We start from the raw sequence: 17,732 nt of genomic DNA on the forward strand, positions 1-17,732 counted from the left end.
TCTTCGGGAACGCTGTTCTGATTACCCATTGTCTATTCCTGAATCTGTGCTCACTAGGGGGAACCTTAGACGTCTATTTTCTCCCACAGTAGCTTCCCCACCCTATCCTTCCGGGTATACCTACTGTGTTAGGCTACTTTCACACTCGCGTTTGGTGCGGATCCGTCATGGATCTGCACAAATGCATCCGTTCAGATAATACAACCGTCTGCACAGAACGGATCCGTTTGTATTATCTGTAGCATAGCCAAAACGGATCCGTCTTGAACACCATTGAAAGTCAATGGAGGACGGATCCGTTTTCTATTGTGCCAGATTGTGTCAGTGAAAACGGATCCGTCCCCATTGACTTACATTGTGTGTCAGGACGGATCCGTTTTGCTCAGTTTCGGCAGACGGACACCAAAACGCTGCAAGCAGCCTCCAGAGCGGAACGGAGGCAAACTGATGCATTCTGAGTGGATCCTTATCCATTCAGAATGTATTAAGGGCAAAACTGATCCGTTTTGGACCGCTTGTGAGATCCTGCGACTTCCTTGGCCGGGGCATGCGCACTGCAATGCCCATTGCTGGCACAGCATCGCAGTAGCTTATGAGCATGCGCTGGCTAACGGCACGGAAACTGCAGAAAGGATACGGTCCATCCGCGCAGGAGAAAAGGAGGAAAGCCGAGCGAGCGGCTGTCACTGCAGACACAGAGAGCCAAGAGAGGTAAATTTATCTGTTTGATCCGTTAGCCGGCGCATGCGCATAAACTACTGCGATGCCGTGCCAGCAATGGGCATCGCAGTGCGCATGCCCCGGCCAAGGAAGTCAGCGCGCAGGCGTGGGATCTCGCTGAGGGGGAGAGAAAACAGAGCTGAAGAGGCAGAGCTGCCTGGGCACCAACGCGGTGGACGTCACCCTGGGCACTTGCAACCCCTCATTTACATATGCATCAAAGTTCGTTTTTGGCAGTTTTAGAAGTCCACTGAAGCATATAAAGGTACCGTTTTAATAATCTGTGTTGCGGCTACAGCGCTATGGGAACTGTTAAAAAGGGGTAAATGTGCTGACAAAAAAGGGGTAAACTTCTAAAAAGGGGTAAATGTGCTGACTCCCTTTAAACTTTATTACATGGGATAACCCCTTTAATAAAGCGATTTTCTGGATCATTTCCAACTGAAGACGTAGTCAAACATTTACATCAATAACTCATTAAAAACACAATCCGAAATGAGCATCTTCTTGGCTATAAGCCTAGAACGTCTCCTTATCTTAACTGTGGGTGCTAGCCCCATACTGGTACTCCTAGTGCTTGTTAAGGCTACTTTCACACTAGCGTTCGATCGGATCCGTTCTGAACGGATCCGATCATAATAATGCAGACGGAGGCTCCGTTCAGTACGGATCCGTCTGCATTATTTTAGCATAAAACAGCCTAAGTGTGAAAATAGCCTCGTACGGATCCGTCCAGACTTTCAATGTAAAGTCAATGGGGGACGGATCCGCCTGAAGATTGAGCCATATTGTGGCATCTTCAAACGGATCCGTCCCCATTGACTTACATTGTAAGTCTGGACGGATCCGCACGGATCCGCACGCCTCCGCACGGCCAGGCGGACACTCGAACGCTGCAAGCAGCGTTCAGCTGTCCGCCTGTCCGTGCGGAGGCGAGCGGAGCGGAGGCTGAACGCCGCCAGACTGATGCAGTCTGAGCGGATCCGCTCCATTCAGACTGCATCAGGGCTGGACGGCTGCGTTCGGGTCCGCTCGTGAGCCCCTTCAAACGGAACTCACGAGCGGACCGACGAATGCTAGTGTGAAAGTAGCCTTAAGGGGTTCTGCAGTTTTTTAAAACTACCTGAACTACTAAAACTATCCTCTGGATAGATCATCAGCATCTGATCGGCGGGGGAACGACACCCGGGACCCCTGCCGATCAGCTGTCTGAGAAGGCAGCAGCGCTGCAGGCTTCTCACTGTTTACTGCAGGCCCAGTGACGTCACGACTGTTCAAATGAACAGAGCTTAGCCCCGCCCAGGCCAGTGATACTAGTTGTGACGTAAAAAAACTGCAGAACCCCTTTAAAATTCCTTTCTAACAAGCATGGTGGGGGCTAGGAGTGACCTAGAAGTTACAGTAACTTTCCACAAGAAACTCACTGTTCTTTACACAAAAAATAGCAGTATGAAATACAAACATGGAGGCTGAGGACACAACATGGAGTCTTAACCCTCACACCTGCTGGGTTTCTTTAAACCCTGGTGACAACTTGAGGGTCTCAACATGACCCCATTTCCCCCAGGCAGTGTTGCTCAGTGGCCTCCAGCCGTGTGATGTCTTGCACTGGCCTAAAGCTCTTGATTAATGGACATATGGACCAGAAGTTGGAAAATTATATTTTAAAATTAAGCATAAAACAGTTTGCCATCCACAATATGGCCGCCACCATGGCTCACAGCGGTTCCTGGGCGCTGTGCCATCCATAACATGGTTACCAACATCATCCGGGTCCGATTACTCCGTCACGTGCCACAACCAACCAGTTGAAAGACCTTTATTCCAGTCACAAGATGGCAGCCAGGCGCTTCTCGATCACGTGCTCTATCAGGTGACAGGGTCGATTCCACCCTGGTTTCCAGGCGAGTGTGGGCGTGTCCCGAGGCGGACAGTGAGGGCTGCCAGTCAACATGGCGGCGCACAGGAGCTCTCCCGTGAGGTATAGAGCGTGATTCCCGGTGTGTGGAGCGGGCCGCCCCCCGGAGGCTGCAGCATGGAGTCGGAGGAGGAGCAGCACATGACGACGCTCCTCTGCATGGGCTTCTCGGACACGGGCGCCATCCGCAAGGCCCTGCGCCTGGCCAAGAACGACATCTATGAGGCGGTGGCTCTGCTGACTAACGAGCGGCCCGGCCTGGACTACGGCTATGAGCCCATGGACAGCGGCTCCCGGGGCGACAGCGGCGGCAGGAGTACAGGCTTCGACCCGCCCCCCGCCTACCATGAGGTGGTGGAGCCGGAGGTGAGAGGAGGAGGACGGAGCTGTCAAACTGCGGGGAGGGGGACGTATATGTGTGTGTCATGGGGGGGGGGGGGGGGACGTATATGTGTGTGTCATGGGGGGGGGGACGGGGACGTATATGTGTGTGTCATGGGGGGGGGGACGGGGACGTATATGTGTGTGTCATGGGGGGGGGACGTATATGTGTGTGTCATGGGGGGGGGACGTATATGTGTGTGTCATGGGGACGGGGACGTATATGTGTGTGTCATGGGGGGGGGGGCGGGACTATGTGTGTGTCTGGGGGGGGACGGGGACGTATGTGTGTGTCATGGGGGGGGGGGACGGGGACGTATGTGTGTGTCATGGGGGGGGGGGACGGGGACGTATGTGTGTGTCATGGGGGGGGGACGGGGACGTATGTGTGTGTCATGGGGGGGGGGGGGGGACGTATGTGTGTGTCATGGGGGGGGGGGGGGGACGTATGTGTGTGTCATGGGGGGGGGGACGGGACGTATGTGTGTGTCATGGGGGGGGGACGGGGACGTATGTGTGTGTCATGGGGGGGGGACGGGGACGTATGTGTGTGTCATGGGGGGGGGGACGGGGACGTATGTGTGTGTCATGGGGGGGGGGGACGGGGACGTATGTGTGTGTCATGGGGGGGGGGGACGGGGACGTATGTGTGTGTCATGGGGGGGGGGACGGGGACGTATGTGTGTGTCATGGGGGGGGGGGACGGGGACGTATGTGTGTGTCATGGGGGGGGGGGACGGGGACGTATGTGTGTGTCATGGGGGGGGGGACGGGGACGTATGTGTGTGTCATGGGGGGGGACGGGGACGTATGTGTGTGTCATGGGGGGGGACGGGGACGTATGTGTGTGTCATGGGGGGGGACGGGGACGTATGTGTGTGTCATGGGGGGGGACGGGGACGTATGTGTGTGTCATGGGGGGGGACGGGGACGTATGTGTGTGTCATGGGGGGGGACGGGGACGTATGTGTGTGTCATGGGGGGGGACGGGGACGTATGTGTGTGTCATGGGGGGGGACGGGGACGTATGTGTGTGTCATGGGGGGGGACGGGGACGTATGTGTGTGTCATGGGGGGGGACGGGGACGTATGTGTGTGTCATGGGGGGGGACGGGGACGTATGTGTGTGTCATGGGGGGGGGACGGGGACGTATGTGTGTGTCATGGGGGGGACGGGGACGTATGTGTGTGTCATGGGGGGGGACGGGGACGTATGTGTGTGTCATGGGGGGGGACGGGGACGTATGTGTGTGTCATGGGGGGGGGGACGGGGACGTATGTGTGTGTCATGGGGGGGGGACGGGGACGTATGTGTGTGTGTCATGGGGGGGGGACGGGGACGTATGTGTGTGTGTCATGGGGGGGGGGACGGGGACGTATGTGTGTGTGTCATGGGGGGGGGGACGGGGACGTATGTGTGTGTGTCATGGGGGGGGGGACGGGGACGTATGTGTGTGTGTCATGGGGGGGGGGGACGTATGTGTGTGTGTCATGGGGGGGGACGGGGACGTACGTGTGTGTGTCATGGGGGGGGACGGGGACGGACGCCTGTGTGTCGTATGGGGGGGGACGGGGACGGACGCCTGTGTGTCGTATGGGGACGGGGACGGGGACGGACGCCTGTGTGTCGTTTGGGGGGGGGGGGACGGGGGAGGACGCCTGTGTGTCGTTTGGGGGGGGGGGGACGGGGGAGGACGCCTGTGTGTCGTTTGGGGGGGGGGGGACGCCTGTGTGTCGTTTGGGGGGGGGGACGGGGGGGGACGCCTGTGTGTCGTACGGGGGGGGACGCCTGTGTGTCGTTTGGGGGGGGGGGGACGCCTGTGTGTCGTACGGGGGGGGACGCCTGTGTGTCGTACGGGGGGGGACGCCTGTGTGTCGTACGGGGGGGGACGCCTGTGTGTCGTACGGGGGGGGACGCCTGTGTGTCGTACGGGGACGGACGCCTGTGTGTCGTTTGGGGGGGGACGGGCGGGGACGGACGCCTGTGTGTCGTTTGGGGGGGGGGGAACGGGCGGGGACGGACGCCTGTGTGTCGTTTGAGGGACGGACGGGGACGGACGCCTGTGTGTCGTTTGGGGGGGGGACGGGGACGGACGCCTGTGTGTCGTTTGGGGGGGGACGGGGACGGACGCCTGTGTGTCGTTTGGGGGGGACGGACGGGGACGGACGCCTGTGTGTCGTTTGGGGGGGGGACGGGGACGGACGCCTGTGTGTCGTTTGGGGGGGGGGACGGGGACGGACGCCTGTGTGTCGTTTGGGGGGGGGGACGGGGACGGACGCCTGTGTGTCGTTTGGGGGGGGGACGGGGACGGACGCCTGTGTGTCGTTTGGGGGGGGGACGGACGCCTGTGTGTCGTTTGGGGGGGGGACGGGGACGGACGCCTGTGTGTCGTTTGGGGGGGGGGGACGGACGCCTGTGTGTCGTTTGGGGGGGGGACGGGGACGGACGCCTGTGTGTCGTTTGGGGGGGGGACGCCTGTGTGTCGTTTGGGGGGGGACGCCTGTGTGTCGTTTGGGGGGGGGCGCCTGTGTGTCGTTTGGGGGGGGCGCCTGTGTGTCGTTTGGGGGGGGGCGCCTGTGTGTCGTTTGGGGGGGGGCGCCTGTGTGTCGTTTGGGGGGGGGGCGCCTGTGTGTCGTTTGGGGGGGGGACGCCTGTGTGTCGTTTGGGGGGGGACGCCTGTGTGTCGTTTGGGGGGGGACGCCTGTGTGTCGTTTGGGGGGGGACGCCTGTGTGTCGTTTGGGGGGGGACGCCTGTGTGTCGTTTGGGGGGGGACGCCTGTGTGTCGTTTGGGGGGGGACGCCTGTGTGTCGTTTGGGGGGGGACGCCTGTGTGTCGTTTGGGGGGGGACGCCTGTGTGTCGTTTGGGGGGGGACGCCTGTGTGTCGTTTGGGGGGGGACGCCTGTGTGTCGTTTGGGGGGGGACGCCTGTGTGTCGTTTGGGGGGGGACGGGGGGGGGGACGCCTGTGTGTCGTTTGGGGGGGGGGGACGCCTGTGTGTCGTTTGGGGGGGGACGGACGGACGCGTGTGTGTCGTATGGGGGGGTGTCAGACTCTGAGGGGGGCGCCCCCAACTGGTATCACCCAGATGGACTTTGTTGCAGACTGCTGGCAATTCATTCATAATTTTCTAGTGGGAATAATAGAGGAACAACAGCACATAGCGTTACATGGAAAAAACGTTCCAGAAATGTTATTACATGGGGAATGTGGTGGTTACTGATAGAGGTGTCAGGAGAGGCACAGATTCAGAGTGTGTGGAGAACGCGGCGTGTTACATGTACATCTACAGGGAGACGCGGTTTTTCTCACTGATCCGCTCCTCTGTCCTCTCCTACATTTGCCAAATACTTCCTGTTCCGTCCCTGGAGCGTCCCTTTAAACTATGACACCAGTCATGAACCAGACAGACTCAGTGTGAACCAGGCTCTACAGGGGAAGGAAGCACAGCAGCGGGGGAGGGGGTGTTGGGCCCCACGGCTCCTGTACGTGTTTGTGGTCAGCGCATAATACAGACACTCGTCAGGGCATTACAGGCGACGCCGTCACATGATCAGCGGAGCTTCGCTCTGGTCACATGACCGCCCACTGCCAAAGAATGAAAACAAATGTGTTCTGGGGCTTTCTGTTTTACAGCAGCTAAAGAGTCACTCTCAGCATGACTAATGTGCAGCATGGGAGTTGTAGTTCCCCAACCAGTTGTGGTTACGTCTACGTTTGTTTTTCACGTCCGTGCCGCTGATCGGTGGAGGGTGTGCGGGCATCTCGGCTGTTTGTGATGAATAGATGTTTGTGAAAGCGATGAGCGGCGGTAATCTCATGTCTTATATCCGCGCAGCGTGAAGACCGGAGGATATCACATGAAGATCACTGACATAAATCCCCTTAAACCAAGAGCAGATCAGAGCCGCCTGTAAGCTGATTGGGCTGTGCGGAGACTTGGCGCCATTAGGGAGAGTTATCGCCCGCCAAAGTCACTGATACCCGGGAGGATATGGACACCAGCTGATAATGGGAGCAAATACTGCTTACCTCCACCTCATCATCAGCGTTATGTCTGCGCTCACATTCGAGGAAGCCTGCGTTATCGTGCATTCATTGCTTTCCAAGTCCCGTCCACTTGGCTGGCTATCCTCCTCAAGAGCAAGTGTGCGGTCAGCATTCTGCACTGCGCTGGAGAGCGCACGAGACTTGGAAAATAATAAATACTTGATAACGCAGGCTTCCTCGAATGTGAACACAGACATAATGTGGATGATGTACGTTTTTTTTTTCCCCTATTTTGAATGTTTTCACAAAGGAACCTCAAATAAAGCGGTGATAATAAATATTTGCTGCATAGTGGACTGAATACGAGCAGAATTAGGATTTTGGTATCGTGACGACCCTAATCTCTGAAGGTTATATCAGTGCTGGAGTGTTATAAGAGGAGCGGCTGATATCAGTCTCATATAATCTCATGTCTGGAGGTTAGATCCGTGCTGGAGGGTTGTAAGAGGAGCGGCTGATATCAGTCACCTATGATGTAATGTCTCTGGAGGTTATAAGAACATTACGTTCAGCCTCGCATTGGCTGACCATAGGAAACAATGGAGATGGAGTTTAGGGTTAGTGTCCCTTTAAGCCCCTGTTTTGTGGGTCTAGTGAATGGTCACAATATGTTTGTCTGTGGAAGGTGCTGACTTTGCGGGGCCGTCCTGATGACGTGTGGTTTCTGTGTACTCCGTGTGAACTATTAATAGAGAGGCGGACGCCGGTTACATGTGTGCGCGGGGTGTCGCACAAAGCCATTTGCAGGACTCCTGCGCTTGTGTGGAGTTTGGCCTCCTCAGACACTGGCTGACTCTAGGGGTATCAGCTTTCCACAGACCCTGAATGGCACACAGAGCTGCTTCATTGTGTAACATGTCACTGGTGTGTTTTTTCTCTTCCGTTAGGTTACACGCACACGACCGTACGTGTTTTGCGGTCTGCAAATTGCGGTGTCTGCAAAAATAAAAGGATGACATCCCTTTTTTTTTTTTTTTTCTTTTTCTTTTTTTCCCAGATTGATTGTAGCAATGCCTAAAATGGACAAGAATAGGACATGTTCTATTTTTTTTTTTTTTTTTGCGGGGCTACGGAACGGACATACTGATGCGGGCAGCACACAGTGTGCTGTCCGCATTTTTTGCAGACCCATTGAAATGAATGGGTCAGCTTCCTATCCGCAAAAAAAAAACGCAATGGACATAGAAACAAACAACGTTCGTGTGCATGAGGCCTTACCCTTTATATCAGTCTTTACTGTTGTCCTGGCATTCTATTCATGAATCAGGAGGAGCAGAGCTAAGGCTACGTCTACACGACGACAAGGCACAACTACACTGCAACATTTGTAGCGCAACAGTTTGTTGCACCAATGTCGCGCAACAAATTTTGCAGTGCGACACCATAGACTGCCATTATAAAAATTGTTACGCGACATTAGTCGTCCTGTAGACGTAGCCTAAAGGTTGCTTTCAGAATGGAGGAGATTGTGCTCAGGATTCTGGGGGACACAGAAGTGACTAGAAATGAAAAGGTGAAAGTAAAAGCTGTGATCGCTGTCAGTGCTCAGATTGTATGGCATTCACCAATCATAAGCCGATTTGTGATGGAGTACCCCTTTAACAAGGCTGTCGGCGTCGGACTCTTAAAGAGGTTATCCAAACTATAAAACATGCCCCTCATATAGATTATACTTACCCCGCTCCCCGGCACCCGCGTCGCTCCTGATCCCCGCATGGTCGCATCTCCCTATCTCGCGGATCAAAACATCCAGAGGGAGCAGCCAATAGCAGGCCTCGATGGGGATGAGCCTCCATATCATTGCGGGTGCCAGCGATTGGTTTGACATTTCTTGACTTCTGAGATTTTCTTTGTACTGGAAAAATAACTTCTCACCTGACACCAGGGAATGTGCGAGGAAGAGGAGCCTTAGTCATCACTGAATGGCGAATTCTGCACCTTTCTCATAGAACTTGTTTTGATTCTTCATTTTCAAGAGCTCGGCAGTGAATGGTAGCATCGCTCTTTATATCTACTGGCCTAATACTTCCCACAGCTGAGGGCTTTCACTGTTGACTCTAGGGGTACTTTCACACTTGCGTTGTGAGGATCCAGCAGGCAGTTCTATTGCCGGAACTGGAAATCTGTGCGCAAACTGATAGTATTTGTAGGCGGATCCAGATGCATTACAATACGGGATTCGTCTCTCTGGTGTCATCCGGAAAACCTGGTCTGTTTTTTCCGGAACACTTGGCGTTAATGCATTTCAATGGAAAATAATGCCGGCCTTTCGGCAAGTGTTCCGGAATTTTGGCCGGAGAAAATACCGCTGCATGCAGCTAAATACCGTAAGAGTGACTAAACTGAAGACATCCTGAACGGATTGCTCTCTATTCAGAATGCATTAGGATAAAACTGAAGCGGTTTTTTTGAGCCCCTAGGATGGAACTCGATACCGGAAGACTTTAACGCTAGTTTGACAGTACCCTGAGGGTCCATTCACACACCCGTGGTGTATTGCGGATCCGCAATACACCCGGCCGGCACCCCCCTCATAGAACTCCCTATTTCTGTCTGCAATTGCAGACAAGAATAGGACCTGTTCAATTTTTTTGCGGAGCCGCGGCCTGGAGATTTGATGAGGCTGCGCTCCGGAAATGCGGAGAGCACATAGTGTGCTCTCCGCATCCATTTCTGCCCCATTGAGAAAGAATGGGTCTGCACCTGTACCCGATATTGCGGAACGAATGCGGACCCGTTTGCAGACGTTTGAATGGAGCCTAATGTGTCTAGTGACCTTCCCACCCTCCAGACGGAAACAAACTGCACTGCTACATTGTAGCAAACTTATCACATCTGGTTTGTACTGCTGCTGTGTGCAGACTGGATACAGTTGTATCAAACCCTCAGCTGTGAGAAGTACTAGGGCAGAACAGGTTTTCAGGCTCTAGATTGTACTCTAGAATGTTCATATTCATTGATTGCTAACAGAGATCTTATGTTGTGTACTGCCATATCTTAAAATACTGAATTCCATATGGTATATGTCACATGTTGTTAGGTGGGATCACGCAGGGTCAAGACTCTGGGGTATTCATAGTTTCTCATTGAGGAGATGGAGTCTCTTGTGTGGATTTCGCTATTTTCGGCGTTGTCGTTTTGCACATGTCGCTCTCTAATGAATCTCGTGTCTGTGGATTGTCCCCGTGGGATGTTATGATGCAAGGACCGTCAATCTCTTATCTTGCTGTGCAGACGTCTCACCTCTGGTAATATCGTGGGGAAGTGGACCTGAGACTGCCACACATTATAGGGGTCCGCCACCATGATAATGAACTGGTCGCCAGGGTCCAGCAGTGACATGCCAGTAATGCGGCTGGTTGAGGGGGGTTGTATTACAGCGCACCTCTACATCTGTATTACATGTTGATTTGGCAGTGCAGTTCCTTTATTTTGGGGTTCCAGAGGTCAGACCCCCTCCCATTATAAAATGATGACACGTCTGAGCCACATGTCCTCACTGTATGAAATGAGAATTCCTGTGTAGCTTGTATAATACAGTATCTGAATGGGGGTGGGGACAGATAGATGTACTCTATAGAACCAATTAATTCTGTCTGCCTGTAGCCACCACTAGGGGGAGCTGGCTGCACAGTAGTAATCCAGTATACAGTAAGTTTCCTCTAGAGGTGACTTTAAAGTGAACCTGTCACACTGAACATGGATCTCATAGATGAAGAGGAACTGGGTGCAGAGTCTGAGGGATTGACAGCCCCTGTCCCCATGATGACTACTTTGTGAGTGTCTGCAGCTCGTCTTATAACTTCAGACGTTAGTGGCCCCATTAAACGTGGGATTTCTTTTTCGCTTTGTGCCTGTGCTGTGTCGACTGATACTTGTGAGACACGTCCGTGCCGAGAACTGGATCCTTGTGACCTTTCATAACCTCCCTAGTGGTGTTTGTGTGCGGGATGCTGATCGCTGCCAGTCCCAGAGCGTCGGCCTGTAGTCCTGGATTAAAGGAAGATTACCCAGAAATATCAGTCGTCGTCATCGCGCGGTATCATATCGCCCTGCACAGACCGGTGACGACTACTATGGGCCACATTTGGTCATAAGGGTCGTCACCTGATCCATGTAATGCTCCGTTATTATGTTGCGAACCCCACCACCAGTAATACCAGTGCTCTTCTTGTCCGTGAAGCAGGAGGCCCAGAATGAACAAGGCTGTAGAGGTGGCTAGGATAGAACATGCCATTGTGGATAGACCAACCACTAAATAGTGAATGATCGCCTCCAGAACAATCCTGACTTCTTGGGGTCAGTCTCGCTGGATATGGTTTGGGCCGCAACCTATGGCACTCCAGCTGCTGTAAAACTACAACTCCCAGCATGCACATTGGCTGTTCTTGTAACTGCCATAGAAGTGAAAGAAGGATTCTGAGAGTTGTAGTTTCAGAACAGCTAAAGGTTGCTGATCCCCGGTCTACTAGGTTCATACATTGGACTTGCAGGAGCAGGGATTTGTAGGCTGTAATGGCTGTTAGCTGCTGCTGGCCCATGTAACAGACACAGTACAGTAGCCACTTAACCCCCAGAGCATGCCGCTGCTGGAATTCTACTCATTGATTTAATGCAGGTTATAATGGTAGTAGAACAGGTAGAAAGGGTTTACAGGCATAGCTAAAAGCTGCTTCCCCCTGTAGAGAAGTCAAAGGGGTTTTCCATGCTCCTGACCTGATGACCTAGCGTCTGGATAGCTCATTAATGCCCAATTGGTGAGTGTCCGACGCCCCACACCTCACGATCCGCTGTTCCCTGCAGCCTCCAGTCCTAGAACTAGATTTTGACGGAAGGAAGCACAGCTCCGTTCACAGCGTAGTGGCCGTACTGCGTTACTGCAGCTCAGCTGCCATTAAAGGGAATAAGAGCTGAACTGCAGTAACCCAACACGACCACTATCCTGTGAACAGCGCTGTGCTTCCTGTTCCATTCACACTGCTTAGGCTACTTTCACACTTGCGGCAGAGTGATCCGGCAAGCGGTTCCGTCGCTGGAACTGCCTGCCGGATCCTGCAAAACGTATGCCAACTGATGGCATTTGTAAGACTGATCAGGATCCTGATCAGTCAGAAAAATGCATTGAAATGCCGGATCTGTCTTTCCGGTGTCATCCGGAAAAACGGATCCGGCATTTATTTATTTTTTCGGTCCGCGCAGGCTGGAAGGACTGATTCGGCATTCAGGCAAGTCTTCAGTTTTTTTTTTACCAGAGATAAAACCGTAGCATGTGGCGGTATTATCTCCGTCCTGATAGCCAAAAAAACTGAACTGAAGACCTCCTGAACGGATTGCTCTCCATTCAGAATGCATGGGGATAAAACTGATCAGTTCTTTTCCGGTATTGAGCCCCTAGGCGGAACTCGGTGCTGGAAAAGAATAATGCTAGTGTGAAAGTACCTTTTATTCCAGAGGCTGCAGGGAACAGCTGATCGGTGGGGGTGCCGGGTGTTAGACCCTCACCACACAGATAATAATGACCTATCCTGAGGCTAGATCTTCAGTGTCAGGAGCCTGGAAAACCCCTTTAATAGAGGGTCTCCTCCATTCTGGACTCTTGTCTGTTACCCTTAGAAAAGAGCGTCTTTCTCTCTGGAGGATCGATCAGATGGGTAAACCATCTATATATAAATGGTAAGGGTGTGATACCTCATCTCCCATATAGGGGCGCTGTATGGGAATTTAACATTTGCAGCCCAGTACAGGTCTTAGATGGACACCCTGTGATTATTGGGGGACCCGGTTAGCAAAGCAGAACCCCTTTACTACTGCTGTAACGGACCTTTTAGTTGTACCATGTCCGGAGATTGCTGCGGCTTCTATAATGATGCTGGAGGAGCGCAGGCCTCCCATGCAGGGTGGTTAAACTTTGGGGATCGGTGAGAGTCCCACTGTTTTATATTTATCTGTATTCTGTACTCACCTATTCATAGGAGTTGCTACAAAAATGGCAATCTGGAACATTTTTATAAAATACACTGTTTGTCTCTCCATGGAGAGGACAGGTCCAGCCTGTTTATATTCTGCCTTCTAGTCACAGCTATAAGGCCTCTTTCACACTTGCGTTGTCCAGATCCGGCGTGTACTCCACTTGCCGGAATTACACGCCGGATCCGGAAAAACGCAAGTGTACTGAAAGCATTTGAAGACGGATCCGTCTTCAAAATGCTTTCAGTGTTACTATGGCACCCAGGACGCTATTAAAGTCCTGGTTGCCATAGTAGTAGTGGGGAGCGGGGGAGCGGTATACTTACAGTCCGTGCGGCTCCCGGGGCGCTCCAGAATGACGTCAGAGCGCCCCATGCGCATGGATCATGTGATCCATGCGATCACGTCATCCATGCGCCTGGGGCGCCTGGGGCGCCCTGACGTCACTCTGGAGCACCCCGGGAGCCGCACGGACGGTAAGTATGCTGCTCCCCGCTCCCCACTACACTTTACCATGGCTGCCAGGACTTTAGCGTCCCGGCAGCCATGGTAACCATTGGGAAAAAGCTAAACGTCGCATCCGGCAATGCGCCGAAACGACGTTTAGCTTAAGGCCGGATCCGGATCAATGCCTTTCAATGGGCATTCATTCCGGATCCGGCCTTGCGGCAAGTGTTCCGGATTTTTGGCCGGAGCAAAAAGCGCAGCATGCTGCGCTATTTGCTGCGGCCAAAAAACGTTCCGTTCCGGAACGGAAGACATCCTGATGCATCCTGAAGGACGGACTGTCCATTCAGAATGCATTAGGATAATCCTGATCAGTATTCTTCCGGCATAGAGCCCCGACGACGGAACTCTATGCCGGAAGACTATAACGCAGGTGTGAAAGGGCCCTAATACAAGGGGTTTCCAGCATTCTATAGATTGTGCTCTGCAGCTTACTAATAGGCTGTGTGTAACAATTCCTCATCATTGTCGGGTTATGTGTTTGCTGTCAGTGACTGAGGTCAATCCTGTTTACATTCACAGGTAAAAAACCTGGTGAGAAGAGGATACAGTTGTATCCAGTTTAGCTCACAGAGCATTGTGTAAACAGCTTGGACCCTGCACTGATACATTGTAGCAAACTAGCTGAGCAATGTGTTTTTTTTTTCTCTGTTGCTAAATATGGCCATACATATTAGATCTGTATTGGCCAAACCCTCCCATTTTGGTACATTAGGCGAACCATCAGATGTGTATGGGTCTCCCAACTCTCCCTGACAGAGGATGTTGGGGTAGATAAACAAAATAGTGAGTGCAGCTCTGGAGTATCATACAGAATGTAACTCAGGATAAGTAATGTAATGTACACAGTGACTGCACCAGCAGAATAGTGAGTGCAGCTCTGGAGTATAATACAGGATGTAACTCAGGATCAGTACAGGATAAGTAATGTATGTACACAGTGACTGCACCAGCAGAATAGTGAGTGCAGCTCTGGAGTATAATACAGGATGTAACTCAGGATCAATACAGGATAAGTAATGTATGTACACAGTGACTGCACCAGCAGAATAGTGAGTGCAGCTCTGGAGTATAATACAGGATGTAACTCAGGATCAGTACAGGATAAGTAATGTATGTACACAGTGACTGCACCAGCAGAATAGTGAGTGCAGCTCTGGAGTATAATACAGGATGTAACTCAGGATCAGTACAGGATAAGTAATGTATGTACACAGTGACTGCACCAGCAGAATAGTGAGTGCAGCTCTGGAGTATAATACAGGATGTAACTCAGGATCAATACAGGATAAGTAATGTATGTACACAGTGACTGCACCAGCAGAATAGTGAGTGCATTTGTCCCAGAAAACCTTTAATTTCCTATAATTTACTGAGACTTTTTCTTAGGTTTTACCATACTTTCATCCAGCTGAAATACAATATACATGGCAGAAATGGCTGACAACCTAGAACAATAGTATTTTGTTTCCTGTTTAATATGATGCTATTAGAGCTATGTAAATCTCACAGAATATTATTTAGCAAATCCTATACTGATTGGCACGGAGCGCGGTTTCTGTGAGTACAGATTATGTGAGGGGCCCGGTCAGATCCTGGATTGTCTCACAAATACAAATCTTTTTAGACTCCCTGCATGCTGCGGGTGGTGTTTGTTTCACTTGAGTTCATCCAGGGGATGTGGATTGTTTGCTTTCTGTTTTTAAATTTCCCCACAAAGAAAAACCGTATGTGGACAAGTCTGGGGAATATGGCGGCCATAGCCCCTCGCTCCCAGTTCGCTCATCCTTAAACCGTTCATGAACTCGTCCATTGAGTACAGTCATGTGCAGCAGGTTCCCCATCTAGTTGAAAAAAGCAGGACATTTGTTCTTCTGGTTGTAAAACTGTTCAGAGTTGTCCGGGTAAATTGCGGTATTTACAGCTACATTGCGCTCACTATTCGTGTTCCTTACGCGGTGCATCAAACGCCTCAAACAGATTTACTATTATTCGGTTTGATTTGGAGGTGTTGGGGGCGGGCTCCTTTTCCGTGGCCCACCCACCCTGTATTTTTTTGTGACACAATTTGGGGCTTCATATAACTTATTAACTTTTATTACCATTTTTGGGGTATAATGGGGGAAGAAAGCAGTTCCGCCTCTGCTTTTTGTACTTTAATTTTAGTTTTGGTTATTCTGAGTCAATACAGTTATTGACTCACATTATGATGATACCAGATATGTGTACTTATTACTTAGGTATATGTATATTCTTTACTACTTTTGCACAATAATGGCATTTTTCATTATGTCGCCGTATTCCAAGCCATAGAGCATTCATGCATGAGGGCTTGTTTTTTGTGGGGTGAGATGTATTTGTCATTGGTGCCGTTTTTAGTGGTACCCAGCACTTACATTTATTTTTTGGGCAGGGATAATGGGGGAGAAAACGGTTTTGTTCACAGGGTTTTATAAATAACGTTAGAATTAATGGTTTGGCACGAGAAACTGAAAAGACTACACAAGCTGCGGGCTACAGTGATACAGCGCGGCGCACCAAGGAAAGTCTTATGCGTAGAAATAGTGAGTTTTTGTCAAAACAAGGGACTCCTCAACAGAACCTGGCGGACCAATATGTTTGCAAAGTGCCTTAATGGGGTATTCTGGCTCCCCAGTATTGATAGACTATTGTCAAGATAGGCACTTTGGCCCCTTCAGTCAGCTGGTTAGTTGGTGGTGCTGGGCCATTGTGAAGCTGGAATACCCCTTTAATTTGTTTATAAAGAATATAATCATTCAATAAGCCAGGGGATGATGGGGCTTGTAGTCCAGCACCACTATTGTCCGCTGTAGGTGCTGGTGTTGTCCTGGGGTCATACGACCGCCACTTCGTCTTCCTGTCTCTCGCCTCGGAGTTATTTTAAGGCCCGGCCGCCTGCAGCATCTTCCCTTGTAGAAGAGCCTTGTGCGTTGCAGCCGTGTATCGCTCCGCTCTGTGTAATGAAATGATTCCCTGATCTCCGCTTCTCAGACAATGTTAATTAACAGAAGCGACATCGCTCCTCTGAAGCAGGAGCTAATTACGCCTTTGTTAGCTCCCCTGTTTTGTTGCGGGATTGGGGGTGACGCTTGAGCGCTCGCTCTTTATAGAGAAGCCTGTCATCGGCACGCGGCATCCACAATGTGATCTGAAGAGCGAGGATCTGTTAAAGGGAACCTGCTGAATCAGACACTTGAATATTCATCAGCCCCCCAAATTCTCTATAGCTTCCCTATCAGTGTGCACCTGATACTACAACCCCTATCTGCTGCTGTATATGCAGAATACAGTACAAGGTTTCTGGAGCCTTTAGGTACCAATCGGATCCGTATTCGGATCACCATTAATAGCTGGGCTGGACCTGTACTTGCTGTCACTTACGGATAAAGGGTGCATGGCTTATAAACCACCATTTTGGTGCAAAATGATGCATTTGAGCGTTTTTACTGATGTTCATGCCCAATAATCTGGACATGTAAATGGGTCCTAAATTTAGACAGTGTTAATAAGTGCTGCTTCACGTGACCGTCCTCAGTCCAGGAAACATGGGCCGCATCTCCAGGACCAAACGTGGCTCTCCTGACCCAAACTGACTGCATCGTAATGATTCGTTCTAAAGTCCGTTCCTATCTAATGGCGGCTCTATTGTATACAGGATGATGTGAGCACCGTGCAATAGGGCCGCGATCACATATGAACTGACTGTGTCATAAATCTGTTGTAGTCAGTTCAGGTCAGGGGAGCCACGAGTGGCCCAGTAGATGCGGCTGAGGCGTGGCCAGTGTTTCCCAGACCGAGCATGGTCGGGTGAATCAACCCTAAGTTACGTTTACATCTGCAGATTTGCCATCATGGATTTTCACAATGTTTTACAGTATTGACAAATTGGATGAGATTTAAAGAAAAGCTTTATAAGAAATTTGCTATATGAATTGACCTGCGGTGCAGCCTGACAATTCTTTGCTGCGACCTCCGCCTTGGATTTCGCCCTTTGCATATCACATCAGTCGACTTGTGTATGGATTCCGAAGACCTAAACTTTGGGGGTCTATTTTTATCATTAAAGGGGTTTTCTGAGATTTAAATACAGATGAACTATCATCTGGATACGTTATCAGTATGTGATCAGTGGGGGTCCGACACCCGGGACCCCCGACGATCAGCTATTT

At 51.4% G+C, this 17,732-nt stretch overlaps 1 protein-coding gene across 4 annotated transcripts in view; it reads left to right on the forward strand.

Annotated features, from left to right (window-relative positions):
* The first annotated feature begins 2,449 nt into the window (after window positions 1–2,449).
* Window positions 2,450–17,732, forward strand: part of USP24 (ubiquitin specific peptidase 24) — a 78,541-nt gene continuing 63,258 nt past the window's right edge. For 2 of the 4 annotated variants that reach the window (XM_044302239.1, XM_044302240.1), the window contains exon 1: window positions 2,456–3,004. In XM_044302239.1, the coding sequence (XP_044158174.1) occupies window positions 2,756–3,004 (249 nt within the window). In that variant the 5' untranslated portion in view covers window positions 2,456–2,755. Of the gene's footprint in view, window positions 3,005–17,732 lie in introns of all 4 variants that reach the window. The other 2 variants (XM_044302243.1, XM_044302242.1) reach the window with 2 other exon arrangements.

Source organism: Bufo gargarizans, chromosome 7 (assembly GCF_014858855.1).
Source record: "Bufo gargarizans isolate SCDJY-AF-19 chromosome 7, ASM1485885v1, whole genome shotgun sequence".
NCBI lineage: Eukaryota > Metazoa > Chordata > Amphibia > Anura > Bufonidae > Bufo > Bufo gargarizans.